We start from the raw sequence: 16,649 nt of genomic DNA, 5'->3' as shown, positions 1-16,649 counted from the left end.
GCGAAACGGCGCCGGGGGCGGGGGGGGGAACCGGGATACCGGGGGGGTACCGGGCGGAACGGTTGTGTTGGGGCGCGTTTCCGCGGGGAAACCGTGAGGGACGGACCGCGCCTGGGGGCGAGGGAGGGGAACGGACACTTCCGGCGGAAGTGGCTGAGGGACGGGCGCGGGAACCGGGGCTCGCCATGGAACCGGAGCCGGGCCCGGGCCCCGATCCCGACCCGGGCCCCGATCCCGACACGGGCCCCGATCCCGACACGGGCCCCGGCCACGATCCGGGAACGGGCCCGGAGCCGGTACCTGAGCCGGTAACGGACCCGGCAAACGATCCCGACGTGGAGCCGCTGCACCGGGGTGGCTTCCGCTGCCGCCTGTGCCAGATCACCACGGCCAACCGTGAGTGGTCCCGGGGGCTGAGGGTGCGGGGGTTACCGGCACCGGAGGGCTCTGAGGTGCCGGTTACCGGGGCTGGGGGCTCCGGGACCCCGTTAGCCCCACCAGGGAGGGCTCCCAAACTCCGTTTCAACCGGGACCGGGGAGTCTCTGTTACCCCAATTACCGCCACCGGGGATCTCCGTGGCCCCAGTTCCCGTTCCCGTGAGTCCCTCCCGGTCCCGGTGTCCCCAGTTCCCGTTGCCATTCCCGGTGTTCCCGCAGTCCCCGATTCTGTTGTTCCCGTTGGTCCCGGTGTTCCCCATTCCCATTCCGTTCCCGTTGATTCCCGGTGCCCCCAATTCCCACTGATCCCGCTGTTCCTGTTATTCCCGCTGTCCCGCAGTGCCCTATCCCCGTTATCCCCGGTGTTCCCGTTGTCCCCAATTCCCGTTATCCCGTTACCATTCCCGTTGTCCCGTTACCATTCCTGTTGTCCCGTTATCATTCCCGTTATCCTGTTGCAGGCCCCAGCCTGCGCGCGCACCTGGCGGGCCGGTGGCACGGGTGGCTCCGTTATCCCGTTCCCATTCCCGTTCCCATTCGCGTTCTCATTCCCGTTCTTGTCCTGGTGCAGTTCCCATATCCTGTTCTCATTCCCGTTATCCCGTTCCCATTCCCGTTATCCCGTTATTGTCCCGTTATCATTCCCATTCTCGTCCCGGTTCAGGCCCCAGCCTGCGCGTGCACCTGGCCGGGAAGTGGCATGGGCGGCTCCGTTATCCCGTTACTGTTCCCATTATCACTCCCGTTATCCCATTCTCATTCCTGTTCCCATTCCCGTTATCCCATTATTGTCCCATTCCCATTCCCGTTATCCCGTTATCTATCCCGTTATCCCGTTCCCATTCCCGTTATCCTGTTCTTGTCCCATTCTTGTCCCGTTCTCCCGTTCTTGTCCCGGTATAATTCCCGTTCTTGTCCTGGCTTAGGCCCCAGCCTGCGCACGCACCTGGCCGGGAGGCAGCACGGGCGGCTCCGCTATCCCGTTATCCCGTTCCCATTCCCGTTATCCTGTTCCCATTCCCGTTCTCCCGGTATAATTCCCGTTCTTGTGCCGGTTCAGGCCCCAGCCTGTGCGCGCACCTGGCGGGCCGGCGGCACGCACGGCTCTGTTATCCCATTATCATTCCCGTTCTCATTCCTGTTCTCCTGTTCCCATTCCCGTTATCCCGTTATCCCATTCCCATTCCCATTATCCCGTTCTCATTCCCGTTATCCCGTTATCCCATTCCCGTTATCCCGTTCCCATTCCCGTTATCCCGGTATAATTGCCGTTGTTATCCCGGTGCAGGCCCCAGCCTGCGCGCGCACCTGGCGGGCCGGCGGCACGGGCGGCTCCGTTATCCCGTTCCATTCCCGTTATCCCGTTATCATTCCCGTTCCCATTCCCGTTCTCCCGTTATTATCCCGTTCCCATTCCCGTTGTTATCCCGGTATAATCCCGTTGTTATCCCGGTATAATCCCGTTATTATCCCGTTCCCATTCCCGTTGTTATCCCGGTATAATCCCGTTATTCTCGTCCCGGTGCAGGCCCCAGCCTGCGCGCGCACCTGGCGGGCCGGCGGCACGCGCGGCGGCGGCGGCAGCGGGCGGAGCGCAGTGCGCAGGCGCAGCGCAGCCTCTTCGTCAGCGGCTTCGCGCGCGGCACCGCGCCCGAGCGGCTGCGGCGGCACTTCCGCGCCTTCGGGGCTGTCGCGACAGTCGTGATGGACAAGGACAAGGTGCGGGCGGGGCCTGCAGGAGGGCGCGACTGTCGCGATAGGCGGGGAGGAATGGGCGGGAGGGGACGCCGGCACCCCGCGATAGTCGCGATAGTGAAGGAGGAATGGACGGGAGGGGGCGCCAGTGCCCCGCGATTGTCGCGATAGTGAAGGAGGAATGGGCGGGAGGGGACGCCGGCACCCCGCGATAGTCGCGATAGTGAAGGAGGAATGGGCGGGAGGGGACGCCGGCACCCCGCGATAGTCGCGATAGGCGGGAAGCAAGCGGCAGGAGGATCGGGACCCCGCGGCTCCTCCCCGCTCCCGGGACCTCGAGGGGAGTTTTGGGGCTCTCTGGAGTGTCGCGATTGTCGCGATAGTGACGGGCTGCTCTGGAGGAGCGGGGGGTAATGCGGTAGCCCCGTCGCCCCCCGCGGTGAGGCGATATCGCGCCTATCGCGATAGCCCCTCCCTCCCCTCCGCAGGGCGCGTTCGCCATCGTGGAGCTGCGGGACGCCGCGGGGCGGCAGCGGGCGCTGGACGAGCCCCGGCACCTCCTGGACGGGCGGCGGCTGCGGGTGCGGCCCCGGGAGCACCGGGACTTCCCCCGGGCGCCGCCCCGGCAGCCCCCCGGCACCCCCCCGGCGCCCCCGGGGCTGCTGCAGGCGCTGGGCCGCGCCCCGGACGTGAGTGCGGGGGTTTGGGGGGGCTTGAGGGGGTCCCGAAGCTCTCCCGGGGAGCTTCTGGGGGGCTTGAGGGGTTTTTGGGGGGGGTCCCAAAGCTCTCCCAGGGTTTTAGGGGGCTCCCAGTTTGCCCAGTAAGGAGGGGGGGCGCTCCCGGTTTGCCCGGTGTGCCCGGTTTCCCCAGTTTGCCCCGTTAACCCGGTTTGCTTTCCCCGGTCTGCCCGGTTCCCGTGCGCAGGTGGGGGCGCAGCTGCAGCTGCTGGTGCGGGCGCTGGAGCTGAGCGCGGCCGAGCGGCGCCTGCGGGAGCTGCTGGTGGCCCTGATCCGAGAGGTGTTCACCGAGTTCTTCCCAGGTGAGCACAGCTGGCACAGCTGGCACACCTGGGCACGCCTGGCACAGCTGGCACAGCTGGCACGGGGACACGGGGGTGGCAGAGGGTGGGACAGGCGTGGGAGAGGAGGGGGACATGTTCCAGGTGTGTGACATGCCCCAGGTGTGCCCCATACCTGTCCTACCTGTCCCACACCTGTCCCTACCTGTCCCACACCTGTCCCCATACCTGTTCCCACACCTGTCCCACACCTGTCCCCACCTGTCCCCTCACCTGTCCCCACCTGTCCCCACCTGTGTCCCCCAGGCTGCTCCGTTGTCCCCTACGGCTCCTCCGTCAACGGCTTCGACGTCCACGGCTGCGACCTGGACCTGCACCTGGAGCTGGGGGACCCCCAGAGCCCAGAGACCCCAAACGGGGACCCCCAGAGCCCAGAGACCCCACACGGGGACCCCCAAATCCCAGAGACCCCAAACGGGGACGCCCAGAGCCTGAGAACCCCAAATGGGGACCCCCACACCCCAGAGACCCCAAATGGGGACCCCCAGAGCCTGAGAACCCCAAATGGGGCCCCCCAGACCCCAGAGACCCCAAATGGGGACCCCCAGAGCCCAGACACCCCACACGGGGACCCCCAGAGCCCGGGGACCCTGCTGGGGGATGGGGACCCCCCTCCCAATGGGTCCTTTTTGGGGGACAAGGACCCCCCCCTCAAAGGGTCATTTTTGGGGTCTGAAGGGTCCTTTTTAGGGGACAGGGAGGACCCCCCTTGCAGGGGATCCCTTTTGGGGTCTCCTTTGGGTGACAGAGACCCCTCCCTCGAAGGATCCCTTTTGGGGTCCGAGGGGTCTCTTTTGGGGTCCCTTTCGGGTGACCGAGACCCCTCCCTCGAAGGGTCCCTTTTGGGGTCCGAGGGGTCCCTTTTGGGGTGCGGGGGGTCCCTTTCGGGGTCTCCTTCGGGCGACCGAGACCCCCTTTTGGGGTCCGAGGCCGCCTCTCGCGCGGGGTCCCCGTGTGGCTCTGAGGGGGGGTCCCTGTCGGGGGATGAGTCCCCCGAGGCCGAGGGGTCCCTCTTGGGGCGCGGGGGGTCCCTCTTGGGGCGCGGGGCCCCCCCGGAGCAGGCGCTGGCGCTGGTGGGGGCGGTGCTGCGCCGCTGCGTGCCGGGGGTCCGGGGGGTCCGCGCCGTGCCCGGCGCTCGGCGCCCCGTGGTCAAATTCAGCCACAAACAGTCCGGGCTGGCCGGGGACGTGTGCCTGGACAACCGGTACGGACTGGGAGCAACTGGGAGGGACTGGGAGGGGACTGAGGGCGCTGGGAGGGACTGGGAGCACTGGGAGGGACTGCGGGAGGGATTGGGAGAGGGATTGGGAGGGGACTGAGGGGACTGGGAGCTCTGGGAGGGGACTGGGAGCAACTGGGAGTGGGGATGGGGGCATGAAGGGGGACGTTGGGAGGAACTGGGAGCGACTGGGAGCACTGGGAGGGACTGGGAGAGGGCTGGGAGCAACTGGGAGTGGGGATGGGGGCATGAGGGGGGACGTTGGGAGGGGACTGGGAGCACTGGGAGGGTCTGGGAGAGGGATTGGAAGGGGACTGAGGGGACTGGGAGCACTGGGAGAGGGCTGGGAGGAACTGGGAGTGGGGATGGGGGCATGAAGGGGGACGTTGGGAGGGGACTGGGAGAACTGGGAGGGACTGGGAGCGACGGGGAGCACTGGGAGGGACTGGGAGAGGGATTGGAAGGGGACTGGGGGCACTGGGAGAGGACTGGGAGGAACTGGGAGTGGGGATGGGGGCATGAAGGGGGCGTTGGGAGGGACTGGGAGCGACTGGGAGGGACTGGGAGGGGGAATGGGGGCACGAGGGGGGCGTTGGGAGGGACTGGGGGGAGCGAGGGACGCTGGGGGTAACTGGGAGGGCACTGGGAACACGGGGAAGGGACTGGGAGAGGACCGGGGGTAACGGGGAAGGAACTGGGGGGCACCTTCTCATTTCTCTCCCTTCTTTCTCTTCCCCCCTTTTCCTCCTCCTCCATTTTTCCCCTCATTTTCCCCCTTTCCCTGCCCATTTTTTCCCGTTTTCCCTGCCCATTTTTCCCGTTTTTCCTGCCCTTTCTCCCTGTTTTTCCTGCCCATTTTCCCCCGTTTTTCCTGTCCATTTCCCCCTTTTCCTGCCCATTTTCCCTGTTTTTTCCTGCCCATTTTCCCCCTTTTCCTGCCCATTTTTTCCCGTTTTCCCTGCCCATTTTTCCCCCCCTTTCCCTGCCCATTTTCCCTGTTTTTTCCTGCCCATTTTCCCCCTTTTCCTGCCCGTTTTTTCCCGTTTTCCCCTCCAGCCTGGCTCTGTTCAACACGCGCTTCCTGCGCCTCTGCGCCGACGCCGACCCGCGGGTGCGGCCCCTGGGCTACGCCCTGCGCCTCTGGGCGGGGGGGGCAGCGCCTGGCAGGTGAGAGGGGGCCGGGACCCCTCCCCAAAATGGGCTGCGACCCTCAAAAAGGGGCTGGGGACCCCCAAAAATGGGCTGGGACCCCCCCTCCCCGCAGCCCGTTCTTGCCCTGTGTGGCTCTGGGGGAGGGGGCAGCGGCTGGCAGGTGAGGGGGGGCCGGGACCCCTCCCCAAAATGGGCTGGGACCCTCAGAAAGGGGCTGGGACCCCTCCCAAAGGAACTGAGACCCCCCCAAAAGGGTCTGGAGACTCCCACAAAGGGACTGAGACCCCCCAAAAGGGGTGGGGACCCCCCAAAAAGGGGAAGGGAGCCCTGAATATCACTGAGGGGGGCACGACTCAGAGCCCCCGCCCCACCACCAAACTCCTCCAGGCAGCGAGGGGGGGTCGTGGCCCATTGAGGGGGGGTCGCGGCTCACTGGGGACCCCCGGCACGACCCCCCCCCGTTTATTCCCGCAGGGAACCGGGCCGGGGGCGGCCCCCTCCTCACCAACTACGCGCTGACGCTGCTGCTGGTGCTGTTCCTGCAGAGCCGCAGCCCCCCCGTGCTGCCCTCGGTGCGGCGCCTCCGCCTCCTGGCAGGTGCCCAGACCCCCCCCCGCCCCTTTTCGGGGGTCTCCCGCCCCATTTCGGGGGTCCCTGACCCCCCCCATGTCCTTTACAGGGCCCCAGGACCGTGCCCGGGTTGGGGGGTGGGATTGCAGCTTCCCCCGGGACGCGGCGGCGCTGGAGCCCAGCGGGAACAGCCAGAGCGCCGGTGAGGGGCAAACGGGGGGGGCCCGAATCGGGGGGGGCTGCACACCCACTGGGGGGGTCCGAAATTGGGGAGGGGCTGCACACCCACTGGGGGGGGGTCCCGAATCGGGGGGGGCTGCACACCCACTGGGGGGCTCCCTAAATGGGGGGGGGCTGCACACCCACTGGGGGGGTCCTAAATTGGGGAGGGGCTCAAATCCCACTGGGTTTTTGGGGCGGTTTTTGGGGTTTCTGGGGTTGTTTCTGGGTGATTTTTTGAGGTGTTTTTGGGGTTGTTTCTGGGTAATTTTGAGGGTATTTTTGGGGTGATTTTGAGGGTGTTTTTGGGAGTGGTTTTGGGGTTGGTTCTGGGTGGTTTTAGGGCAGTTTCTGGCTGATTTTTGAGGTTATTTTCGGGGTTATTTCTGCCTGATTTTGGGGGTGTCGCGGATATTTTCGGGGCTGTCTCCACATCTCCCTGACCACCCCCTTCCCTCCCCCCCAGCCTCCCTCCTGGCCGAATTCTTCTCCTATTTCGGGACCCTGGATTTGGGGGGGCTCCTCCTGTCCCCCCTGGAGGGCCGAGCTCTGCCTCGCCCCCCTCCCGAGAGCCTCGGGGGGCTCCGCCCGGGCCCCCTGACCCTGCAGGACCCCTTCGAGCTGAGCCACAACGTGGCCGCCAACGTCACGGCGCGCACGGTGTCGCGATTCGTGCGCTGCTGTCGCGACGCCGCCCGCCTGTGCCGCGGCCCCGAGTTCCTGCAGAGATCGCGCCGGGGCCGCCCCTGGGGCGTCATGCGGCTGCTTCAGGCCGGGAATCCCGGGAATCCCGAGGAGAAATTCCTGATCCCGGTCCCGCTGCGACCCCCGGCGGGGTGCGGCGGGGTCCCGCAGCGCCAGGCGTGCGCGGCCGTGGGCTTCGTGCTCAGGGAGGTGCTGGGCTGCGGCTGCGAGCCCGAGCGGGGCTTTGGGGACACGGGGACACCGGGGGAGCCACCCCCGGGAGCGGAATGTCACCTGGAGGGGGGGACAGGAGAGTCCCGGGGAGAATCCGGGGACGCGGGGACAGCGGGGGATGAGGGGGAGCCGCTCCCAGATCCTTCGGAGCCACCCCCGGGAGCGGAATGTCACCTGGAGGGGGGGACAGGAGGGTCCCGGGGGGAATCTGGGGCACCGGGGGATGAGGGGGAGCCGCTCCCAGATCCTTCGGAGCCGCTCCCGGGAGCCGAGTGTCACCTGGAGGAGGGGACAGGAGGGTCCCGGGGGGAATCTGGGGACGCGGGCACAGCGGGGCCGGGCTCGAAGCGTCGCCTCCCCGAGGGGGTCCCGGACGGGGCCGGGGTCCCGCCCGCAAAGCGCCCCCGGGGCCCCGCGGGTCCCTCCCGGTGGAGCTGCTGCGTCTGGTACCGGGTGTGGCGGGGCCGCCGCCGCCTCCGCCGCCGCCTCCGGCCCCGGGGGGGCTCCGGGGCTGCTCCGGTGACCGGGGAGACCGAGGGGAACCGGGGCGCTCAAGGGATTGAGGGTCCTGGGGGGGCTCCGGACCCCGGAGGGGCTCAGGATCCCGAGGGGGTTCAGGATCTCGGGGCTCCCGCTGCTCCTGGGGGGGTTCAGGATTTTGGGGGGGGTTCAGGGGAGGTTCAGGATCCCGGGGGGGCTCAGGATTTCGGGGGGTCCACCCTGGCGCTGGAGCGGGCCGTGACCGAGGCCATCGTCCGAGGGGACACCGGGACCCCTCCCGGGCCCCCCCCGGAGCCGCTGCTGCGTTTCCAGCTCAGCGCCCGCCCGGGGGGGTCGCGCCGGGACCCCCAAATGCTGCTGCAGCTCCAGCCCGACCCCCCCTCGCCGCTTTTCCAGGAGTTTTTCCACTTTTTGCGGAGTTTTCTGCCCGAAATGGTGCGGCAGCGCCTGGGCTGGGGGAGGCAGGGGGCAAGGGGGACTTTTGTAAATCCTGAGCTTTTCCAGTAAAATCCGTTCTGCAGCCTGGCCGGGAGTGGTACCGGGACAGGGAACGGGGGAGGAAATGGAAAAATGGGATTTTATCGTGCGGGGAGCGGCGCTGAGTGACCGCCGGGGCCACGCACTGACCCCACGCCATCCACTGACCACCCAACACTGACCACCCAACACTGACCACTGACCCCACACCATCCACTGACCACTGGGGCCATGCACTGACCCCATGCCATGCACTGACCACCCAACACTGACCACCGACCCCACGCCGTACACTGACCACCCAACACTGACCACTGACCCCACGCCATCCACTGACCACCCAACACTGACCACTGACCCCACGCCATCCACTGACCACCCAACACTGACCACTGACCCCACACCATCCACTGACCACTACGGCCACTTACTGACCCCACACCATCCACTGACCACTACGGCCACTCACTGACCACCCAACACTGACCACTGACCCCACGCCATCCACTGACCACTGGGGCCATGCACTGACCCCATGCCATGCACTGACCACCCAACACTGACCACTGACCCCACACCATCCACTGGCCACTCCACGCCATGCACGGACCGCACACCCCGTGCTGTCACCGGGCCCCCGTTTGCTGTCACCGGGCCCCGTTTATTGGCCGCTCCCTGTCCCTGTCCCGTCGCTCCGGCGGCTCAGAGCAGCAGCAGCAGCGAGTACTCGGCGCGGGGCCAGCGCCGCGGGGCCCTCGCCGTCCTGCCGATCATGGGCAGCCGCTGCGCGTAGCGGGAGCCGAGCGCGGCGCCGGCGGGCGGCGGGAAGCTGGTCTGGAAGCGCCTGCCGGGGCAGCGCCGCCCGGTCTGGCGGCCCGCGATCACGAAGCTGAAGCGGGGGGGGCCCCGCGGGGCGAAGCGGCACTTCTGGAACACGTCCCGAGCGCCGGGCCGGTGCCCCGAGGGGGTGCGGGGGGTGCCGCGGGGGGCCCGGGCGGGCGGGCCCGGGGCTCGGTGCGGCGTGGGCCGCGGCGGGGGCGGCTCCTCGTCCCTCGGGCTGACCGTGGCGTTGGTCAGCTGCGGCATTTTGCGGGCGGCTCCCTCGGCCGGGGGCTCCTTGCGGGCGCCCTCGGCCGCGCTCGGGGGGCTCGGCGGCTCGGCGGGGGCGCCGGTGCCGAAGCGGGCGGCGAGGCTGTCCCCGAAGAAGTCGTAGAGCTCGCGGTACATGTCCCGCAGCGACGGCGACGGCGGCGACGAGGACGAGGACGAGGACGAGGAGGAAGCGGCGGCGCTGCCCCCCGGTAACACCGGGCGGCCCAAGCCCAGCTCCGGGGGGGGGTCCTGGCCGGGGGGGCTGTGCCGGGGGGACCCCTCGGGACCCCCAAATCCCGGGGCTTGCTGAGCCTTGGCCTTCAGCAGCCGCTCCACGGCCACCTGGGGGACACGGGGCGGGTCAGAGGGATCTAAGGGAGGGTTAAGGGGTGGGGGACCCCCCCACAAATCCCCAAAAAGCCCCCCCGGCCTCACCAGGATGGCGCCGTAGACTTTGTGGCCGTCAGCCTTGACCTGGGCGTTGGACACGGAGTAATCGTCCAGCACGGCCTGCAGGTTGGGCCAGTACGTGGGGAGGTGGGGGTACAGCACCCGCTCCACTGCCTGGGAAACGGGGGGCACGGTCTGGGAACCCCCCCCTGAACCCCAAAACCCCCCCAGAGAACCCCCAAATTCCCCCATGGAACCCCTAAACCCCCTGGAGCCCCCCCCAAACCCCCTTCAGATCTCCCTGGACACCTCTCAGCCCCCTCAAACCTTCTCAGGACCCCCCAAACCCCCTCAGGACTCCCTCGAGACCCCCCCGAACACCCCGTAACCCCCCCAAACCCCCCGCAGCCCCCCCGAACCTTCCAGCCCAGCGCGTGCAGCCCCACCACGGCGCCGTAGTGGGAGCAGAGCGGCCGCACGGGATCCGCCAGAACCTTCTGGAGCGAGAGCAGGATCTGCTGGTAGAGCCCCCTCACCAGCTCCCCGTGGCTCCTGCGGGCACAGGCGGGCGCTGAGCCCCCGGGAGACCCTCGGGACGCCCCCGGAGCCCCTCCCGGGAGCCCCCAGCCCACCAGAAGATGCGGCCCAGCAGCATGGCGGCGTAGTCGCGCAGCGTCCAGTGGTCGTTGAGGGGGTTGATGGAGGCGGCCAGCGGCTCCAGCACGCAGTAGAGCACCGAGCCCATCAGGCTGCCCACGTAGGAGCCCAGGCACAGGAAGGGGTTCTGCAGCAGGCTCCGCGCCAGGTGCAGCAGCCGGCTCAGCTGCTCCAGGTCGTGGCTGACGGATTTCACCTGGGCCAGGCGGGAGGGAGAGCCCGGAGAGGCTCCAGGGACGGCCCGGAACAGCCCGGCCCAACCCAGCCCAGCCCAGCAACCTTCAGCAGCCTCTGGAGACCCCCAGGACCCCCAAAACAAACCCCAACCTCCCCCAGGACCCCCCAAACCCACTGCAGATCCTCCCAGCACCCCCAAAATCACCCCAGACCCTCCCAGGGCCCCCAAAACTCACCCCGAACACCCCCAGGCCCTCAAGAACTCACATCACAGTCCCCCCAGGAGCTCACAAACTCACCCCAGGCCCCCAGAACTCTCTTAGGACCTCCAAAAGTCACCCCAAACTCCCCCCAGAGTCCCCCAGACTCGCCTCAGACTCCCCCCAGGATCCCCCCAAACGCCCCCCAAGACGCCAAAACTCACCAAACCCCCCCCCGAACCCCTCCAATACCTCAAAACTCACCCCAAACACCCCCATGACCCCAAGAAACTCACCCCAAACTCACCCCAGAACCCCCCCAGCACCCCCAAACTCACTCCAAACTCCCCCCAGGACCCCCAAACTCACCCCAGAACCCCCCCTGCACTCCCAAACTCACCCCAAACCCCCCCAGAACCCCCCCAAACTCACCCCAGACCCCCCCTAGGACCCCCCAAACTCACACCAAACCCCCCCAGCACCCCCAAACTCACCCCAGACCCCCCCTAGGACCCCCCAAACTCACCCCAAACCCCCCCAGGACCCCCCAAACTCACCCCGCTGACCACGTAGACGAAGTAGGGCAGCAGCGCCGCGATCTTGGGGTTGCTCTGGAGGTCCTGCAGAGCCACCTGGGGGGGCTCGGGGGGGTCAGCCCGGCTCGGGGGGCTCGGGGCTCGGGGCAGCAGCCCCCCAGGGAGTCCCCAGACCCCCCACCCACCTTCATGAGCTGGGGGTCGTCGCCCAGCACGGCGCGGGTGACGTGCTGGTAGTACTTGAGGAGGTCATCGCTCAGCGAGGAGACGGCGCTGGGCACTGCCGGGGGCACCCCGAAAATAAAAACCCTCTGGGGGGGGCTGGGGGGGCTTGGGATGAGGGGTCCAGGAGATTTCAGGGGGTCCCGGGGTCTCTGGGGGGTCTTTGGATGAGGAGAAAAGGGGGTCTGGGGAAGGGTCTGGGGGATTTCGGGGTGCTCTGGAGATTCTGGGGGGCATCTTGGGGGTCTCCAGGGGATCTGGGGTGAGTTTGGGGGTCCTGGGGGGTCCTGGAGGTTTTGGGGGGTCATAGGATGAGGAGCGAGGGCGATCTGGGGAGAGGTCTTGCGGATTTCCGGGGGTCCTGGAGGGTTTTTGAAGGGGTTTGGAAGGTTTTGGGGGGTCCCAGGGGATCCCGGGGGGATCTGGGAGGGGCTCCAGGGGGTTTGGGGGGTCTGGGGGGGTCGTTCCTCACCTGCTCCCTGCGGCTCCAGGTTCCCTTTGCCATCCAGGTAGGACACGTGCACTGCAGGAGAGGGGGGCTGAGACCCCCAACCCGCCTGGGAGGGCTGGGGGGTCCCAGGGAGAAATTTGGGGGTCCCAGGGGGAGAAATGTGGGGGTCCCAGGAGGAGATTTGAGGGTTGCAGGGGACATTTTTGGGGTTCCGGGGTCCCAGGGGTGATTTTGAGATTCCCAGGGGACGTTTTGGGGTCCCGGGTGTGATTTTGGGGTTCCCAAGGATAATTTGGGGTTCCCAGGACATTTTTGGGGTGCTACCTCTGACGGCGGTCTCGGCGCAGCCCTTGGGGCTCCCAGGATGATTTTGGGGCAGGGGACATTTTGGGGCAGGGGACGTTTCGGGGTGCCAGGGACATTTCAGGGTCTCAGGGAGGTTTCGGGGTGCCACCTCTGACGGCGGTCTCGGCGCAGCCCTTGGGGATGTTGGTGGCCAGCGCCAGCTCCAGCAGGTTCACCTCGCGGTCCTCGGGGAAGAACAAATCCGAGTCCCGGAGCGGCCGGAACGGGAGCGAGTCCTGCGAGCCGCAGCCACACACGGCCTGGGGACAGCGGGGACAGTGAGGGGACACTGGGGACATCACTGGGGACATCACTGGGGACATTGGGGACAGAGCCCTGCGAGCCGCAGCCACACACGGCCTGGGGACAGCCAGGGGACGTTTGGGATATCAGGGATATTGGGGGACACTCAGGGACACCCCCTGGGGATTTGGGGACACTGCAGGGATTGGGCACAGCCCCAGTGCCACCAACGTCCCCAGACTCAGCCCTCCCGGTCCCCCCAGCGTCCCTGCTGTCCCCCCACTGTCTGTGGTGTCCCCAGTGTCCCCCCGTGTCCCTGCTGTCCCCGCACTGTCTGTGGTGTCCCCAGTGTCCCCCCATGTCCCCGCTGTCCCCAATGTCTCCTGTCCCCCCCGTGTCCCCGCTGTCCCCACCTCGACGTTGCTCCAGCGCAGCGCTCGGTTGAAATCCTCCACGGTGAGGCGGCGCCGGCGCGTGTGCTTGAGGAACTGCGAGCTGTTCTGGGAACGGGGACAACGGGGACACGGATATGGGCACGGGAACGGGGACAGCGGGGACAACAGGGACAGTGGGGGGAACAGGGGGAATGGGGGGAACGGGGACATGGATATGGGAACGGGAACGGGGACAATGGGAATGGGAATGGGGACATGGATATGAGAATGGGCACGGGAATGGGAACGGGGACAACGGGAATGGGAACGGGGACAACGGGAATGGGGACAGGGGAACGGGAATGGGGGAACGGGAACAATGGGAACGGAGATGGGGAAATGGGGGAACGGGAACGGGAATGGGAACGGGGGAATGGGAATGGGAAAAACAGGAACGGGAATGGGGGAATGGAAATGGGAATGGGAACGCGGAAATGGGAACGAGGGAATGGGAATGGGGGAACGGGAAAACAGGGACAGAGAAATGGGAACGGGGACAGGAATGGGGGAAAGGAATGGGAACGGGGATGGGAACGGGAACGGAAATTGGATCAGCACCAGGAACGGGGAAATGGGATCGGGAATGCGGAAAATGGGAATGGGACCGGGATCAGCACCGGGATCAGGAACAGGGATGGGATCAGGGAAAAGGGAACGGGAGCGTCACCAAGAGCGACACCGAGACCGGCGCTGGCTACAGCACCGGGGAACCGCTCCCGGGACGGCACCGGAACCGCTGGGCGGCAGCGGGAGCAGCAGCGGGAGCGGGGCCGGGAGTGCCCGCGAGTCTCCCCGGTAACCCCGGTCCCCCCCGGTAGCCCCGGTGCCCCCGGTACCTGCGTGGCCTCCCGCAGCCGGTAGCACACGTCCTCGGCCAGCAGCGCCGCCACCTCGTCGCTGAGCTCGACGCCGGCGCTCTCGGCCATGAGCCGCACCGAGTCCCGGGGCAGCTCCACGAACCGGCGCTCCTCCCGCTCCGCCATGGCGGGGCCGGCCACGCCCACGGGGGGCGGGGGCATGCAAATGAGCGCAGCGCAAAGAGTGCCGGGAGCCCGCGCGAGGGGCGGGGTTATGCTAATGAGCATCCGCGTGGGGGGTGGCGGGAGCTCCCCGGAACTTTCCTATCCGGAACGTTCCCGCCGCGCTCGCGGCTCCCGCGCCGGAAGGGTCGGGAGGGCTCCCAAGATGGCGGCGCCCACGCGGTTGTGCCACGTTTGGGTGGGGGCCGAGACCGGAGCCCTCAAAGGTGGGGAGGGGTCCCGAGGGGGTCCCGAAGGGCCCGGGGGGGTCGGGGAGAGCCCTCGGGGGGATCCGGGGGGGTTCCGAGGGAGTTCCGGGGGACCGGGAGGGGCTTTTGGGGGGTCCCGGGGGTGTCTGGGAAGGCCCCGGGGGTTTGGGGGGGACTTTGGGGGTCGCGGGAGGTCCCGCGGGGACCTTGGGACGCTCGGGGTGGTCCTGGAAGTCTTGGGGGGGCGGGTCCTGGCGGTTTTGGGACGGGGTGGGTCCCGGGGGGGGGGCAGGGGAGGAATTTTGGGGGTTCCGGGGAGGCTTCGGGCGGCTTTAGAGGGAGTCCTGAGGGGGTTTCTGGTGGTTTTGGGGGGTCTCGGATGGGTCGTGGTGGTTTTGGGGGGGTCCTGTCTGTTTTGGGGGGTCCCGGAGAGGGTCCTGTCGGTTTGGGGGGGCCCTGTCGGTGTTGGGGGGTCCCGGGGGGCTCTCCTGAGTCTCCCCCCCCAGGGGTGAACCTGCAGCGCCGCCAGGCCTGGAACCACGCGGGGGGGGAGGGGCTGAGCCGCGCCCGGGGGGTCTCGGCGCTCACCTGGGGGGACCCCGCCCAGAGCCAGGTGAGTCGGGGGTCCCGGGGGGGCCCTGGGGAGGGTCCTTGGGGTGTCCTGACCCCCCCCCCCGTGTCCCCCAGGTGCTGGTGGGGTCCCTGGATCGCTCCCTGAGCCTCTTCAGCACCGAGAGGGGGGAGTTCACCGGGGGGCGGCGCTGCCCGGGGGGGGGACGGCGCCTTCTGCGGCCTCGGCCTGCTCGGCGGGTAACGGGGGGGTCCCGGGGGCGCTGGGGGGGGTCCTAGAGGGGGGCTGGGGGGTCCTGGGGGCTTTTGGGGGGTCCTGGGGGGTCTGGGGGCCTTGGGAGGGGTCCTAGAGGGGATATTGGGGGGTCTTAAGGGGTCCTGGGGTCTCTGAAGGGTCTTTCGGGAGGGGTCTGGGGGTCCTGGGGGGGGTTTGAGGGCTCCTGGGGAGGTCCCAGGGGGGTTTCAGGGGTCTCAGGAGGGTCTTGGGGGGTTTTGAGGGGTCTGGGGGCTTCCAGGAGGTCCCTGCAGGGTCTGTGGGGAGGGGTCTGGGGGGTTCCAGGGATTTTGGGGGGTTCTGGGGGGGCTCCTGGGAGGGGTCTCGGGGTTCCGGAGGTCTGGGGGGGTCCCGGAGGATCCGGGGGGGGTCTGGGGGGCTTCCTGAGGGGTTTGGGGGCTCTCGGGGGGGTCCCCAAGCCCCCCCTGACCCCCCTGCCCCCCCAGCTCGGTGGTCACCGCGGTGGAGTCGGGGCTGGTTCGGGTCTGGGGGCAGCACGAGGCCGAGGAGGTGAGGGGGGGTTTGGGGGGCTTTGGGGGGGTTTGGGGTCACCCCGAGACCCCTCCCCAATTTGGGGATCAGCGGGTGGGGCCAGATGTGCCAAAATTGGGGATTTTTGGGGTTTTCCTGGAGATTTTGGGGGTTTTGGGGGGGGTTTGAGCAGGGCTTGGGGCGGGTTTGGGGTCCTGGGGGGTTTGGGGCAGATGTTTGGGGGTTTTTTTTTGGGGGGGTTTTGAGCAGGGTCTGGGGGGGGGGTTGGGGTTTTTTTGGGGGGGGATTTTGGGCAGATTTTTGGGGTTTTTTTTAATGGGGGTTTTGAGCAGGGTCTGGGGTTTTTTGGGGGGGATTTTGGGGTGCCCCAATCCCAGCCCCTGTAGGAGCTGCAGGCGGGGCCGGGGTTGGGCCGGAATTGGGGATTTTGGGGGGATTTTTAGGGGATTTTGGGCAGATCTTTTGGGTTTTTTTAATAGGGGTTTTGAGCGGGGTTCGGGGTGGTTTTGGGGGATTTCGGGGTGACCCCTGTGCCCCCAGCCCCTGCAGGAGCTGCAGGCGGGGCCGGGGCTGTGCCGCATGCGCCAGGACCCGACGCGGCCGCACCTGGTGGGGACGGGGGGCAAGGAGAACGCGCTCAAGGTGTGGGACCTGCAGCGGCCCCAGGAGCCCCTGTTCCGGGCCAAGAACGTGAGAGGAACCCCAAAACCACCCTGAAATTACCCCAAAAACACCCCCAAAACCACCTTAAAACCACCCCAAAAATGCCCCAAAACCACCCTGAAATTACCCCAAAAACCACCCCAAAAACACCCCAATAATATCCAAAAACCTCCCCAGAAAAACCCCAAAACCACCCTGAAATTACCCCCAAAACCGCCCCAAAAACTGCCCCAAAAACACCCCAAAAATACCCCAAAACCACCCCAAAACCAGCCCCAAAAATACCCTGAAATTACGCCAAAAATACCCCAAAACCCCGCTCCCCAAAAAATTCCATAAGTATCCCAAAAATACCCCAGAAATATCTGGGAAATATCCTGTGAGTACCTCAAAAACATCCCGAAAATG

At 67.3% G+C, this 16,649-nt stretch overlaps 2 protein-coding genes across 3 annotated transcripts; one reads left to right on the top strand and one right to left on the bottom strand.

The window, feature by feature from the left end:
• Positions 1-50: 50 nt before the first annotated feature.
• Positions 51-8,304, top strand: TUT1 (terminal uridylyl transferase 1, U6 snRNA-specific). Its single transcript, XM_038126623.1, has 11 exons — positions 51-396; positions 1,967-2,157; positions 2,622-2,822; positions 3,058-3,172; positions 3,458-3,547; positions 4,181-4,415; positions 5,487-5,586; positions 5,733-5,742; positions 6,057-6,179; positions 6,262-6,354; positions 6,838-8,304. The coding sequence occupies exons 1-11, from the start codon at positions 186-188 to the stop codon at positions 8,295-8,297; spliced, it is 2,829 nt and encodes a 942-aa protein (XP_037982551.1). The 5' UTR covers positions 51-185; the 3' UTR covers positions 8,298-8,304.
• A 537-nt stretch (positions 8,305-8,841) lies between these two features.
• On the bottom strand, positions 8,842-14,055 carry TAF6L (TATA-box binding protein associated factor 6 like). Of its 2 annotated transcripts, none has more exons than XM_038126544.1 (10): positions 13,851-14,055; positions 12,994-13,080; positions 12,447-12,597; positions 12,014-12,064; positions 11,505-11,599; positions 11,341-11,415; positions 10,382-10,602; positions 10,169-10,301; positions 9,795-9,869; positions 8,842-9,701 (listed from the first exon to the last, which is right to left on the bottom strand). In XM_038126544.1, exons 1-10 carry the CDS (start codon positions 14,031-14,033, stop codon positions 8,970-8,972), a joined length of 1,803 nt encoding a protein of 600 aa, XP_037982472.1. In that variant the 5' UTR covers positions 14,034-14,055; the 3' UTR covers positions 8,842-8,969. The 2 variants fall into 2 exon arrangements, with proteins under 2 accessions (XP_037982472.1, XP_037982471.1); XM_038126543.1 differs by having other exon boundaries at positions 8,846-9,701; positions 9,795-9,923; positions 13,851-14,045.
• Positions 14,056-16,649: the final 2,594 nt, after the last annotated feature.

Source organism: Motacilla alba, unplaced genomic scaffold, assembly GCF_015832195.1.
Source record: "Motacilla alba alba isolate MOTALB_02 unplaced genomic scaffold, Motacilla_alba_V1.0_pri HiC_scaffold_35, whole genome shotgun sequence".
Classification (NCBI taxonomy): Eukaryota; Metazoa; Chordata; class Aves; order Passeriformes; family Motacillidae; genus Motacilla; species Motacilla alba.
Note: the sequence above shows the minus strand (reverse complement) of the source record. Positions and strands in the feature narration are given on the sequence as shown.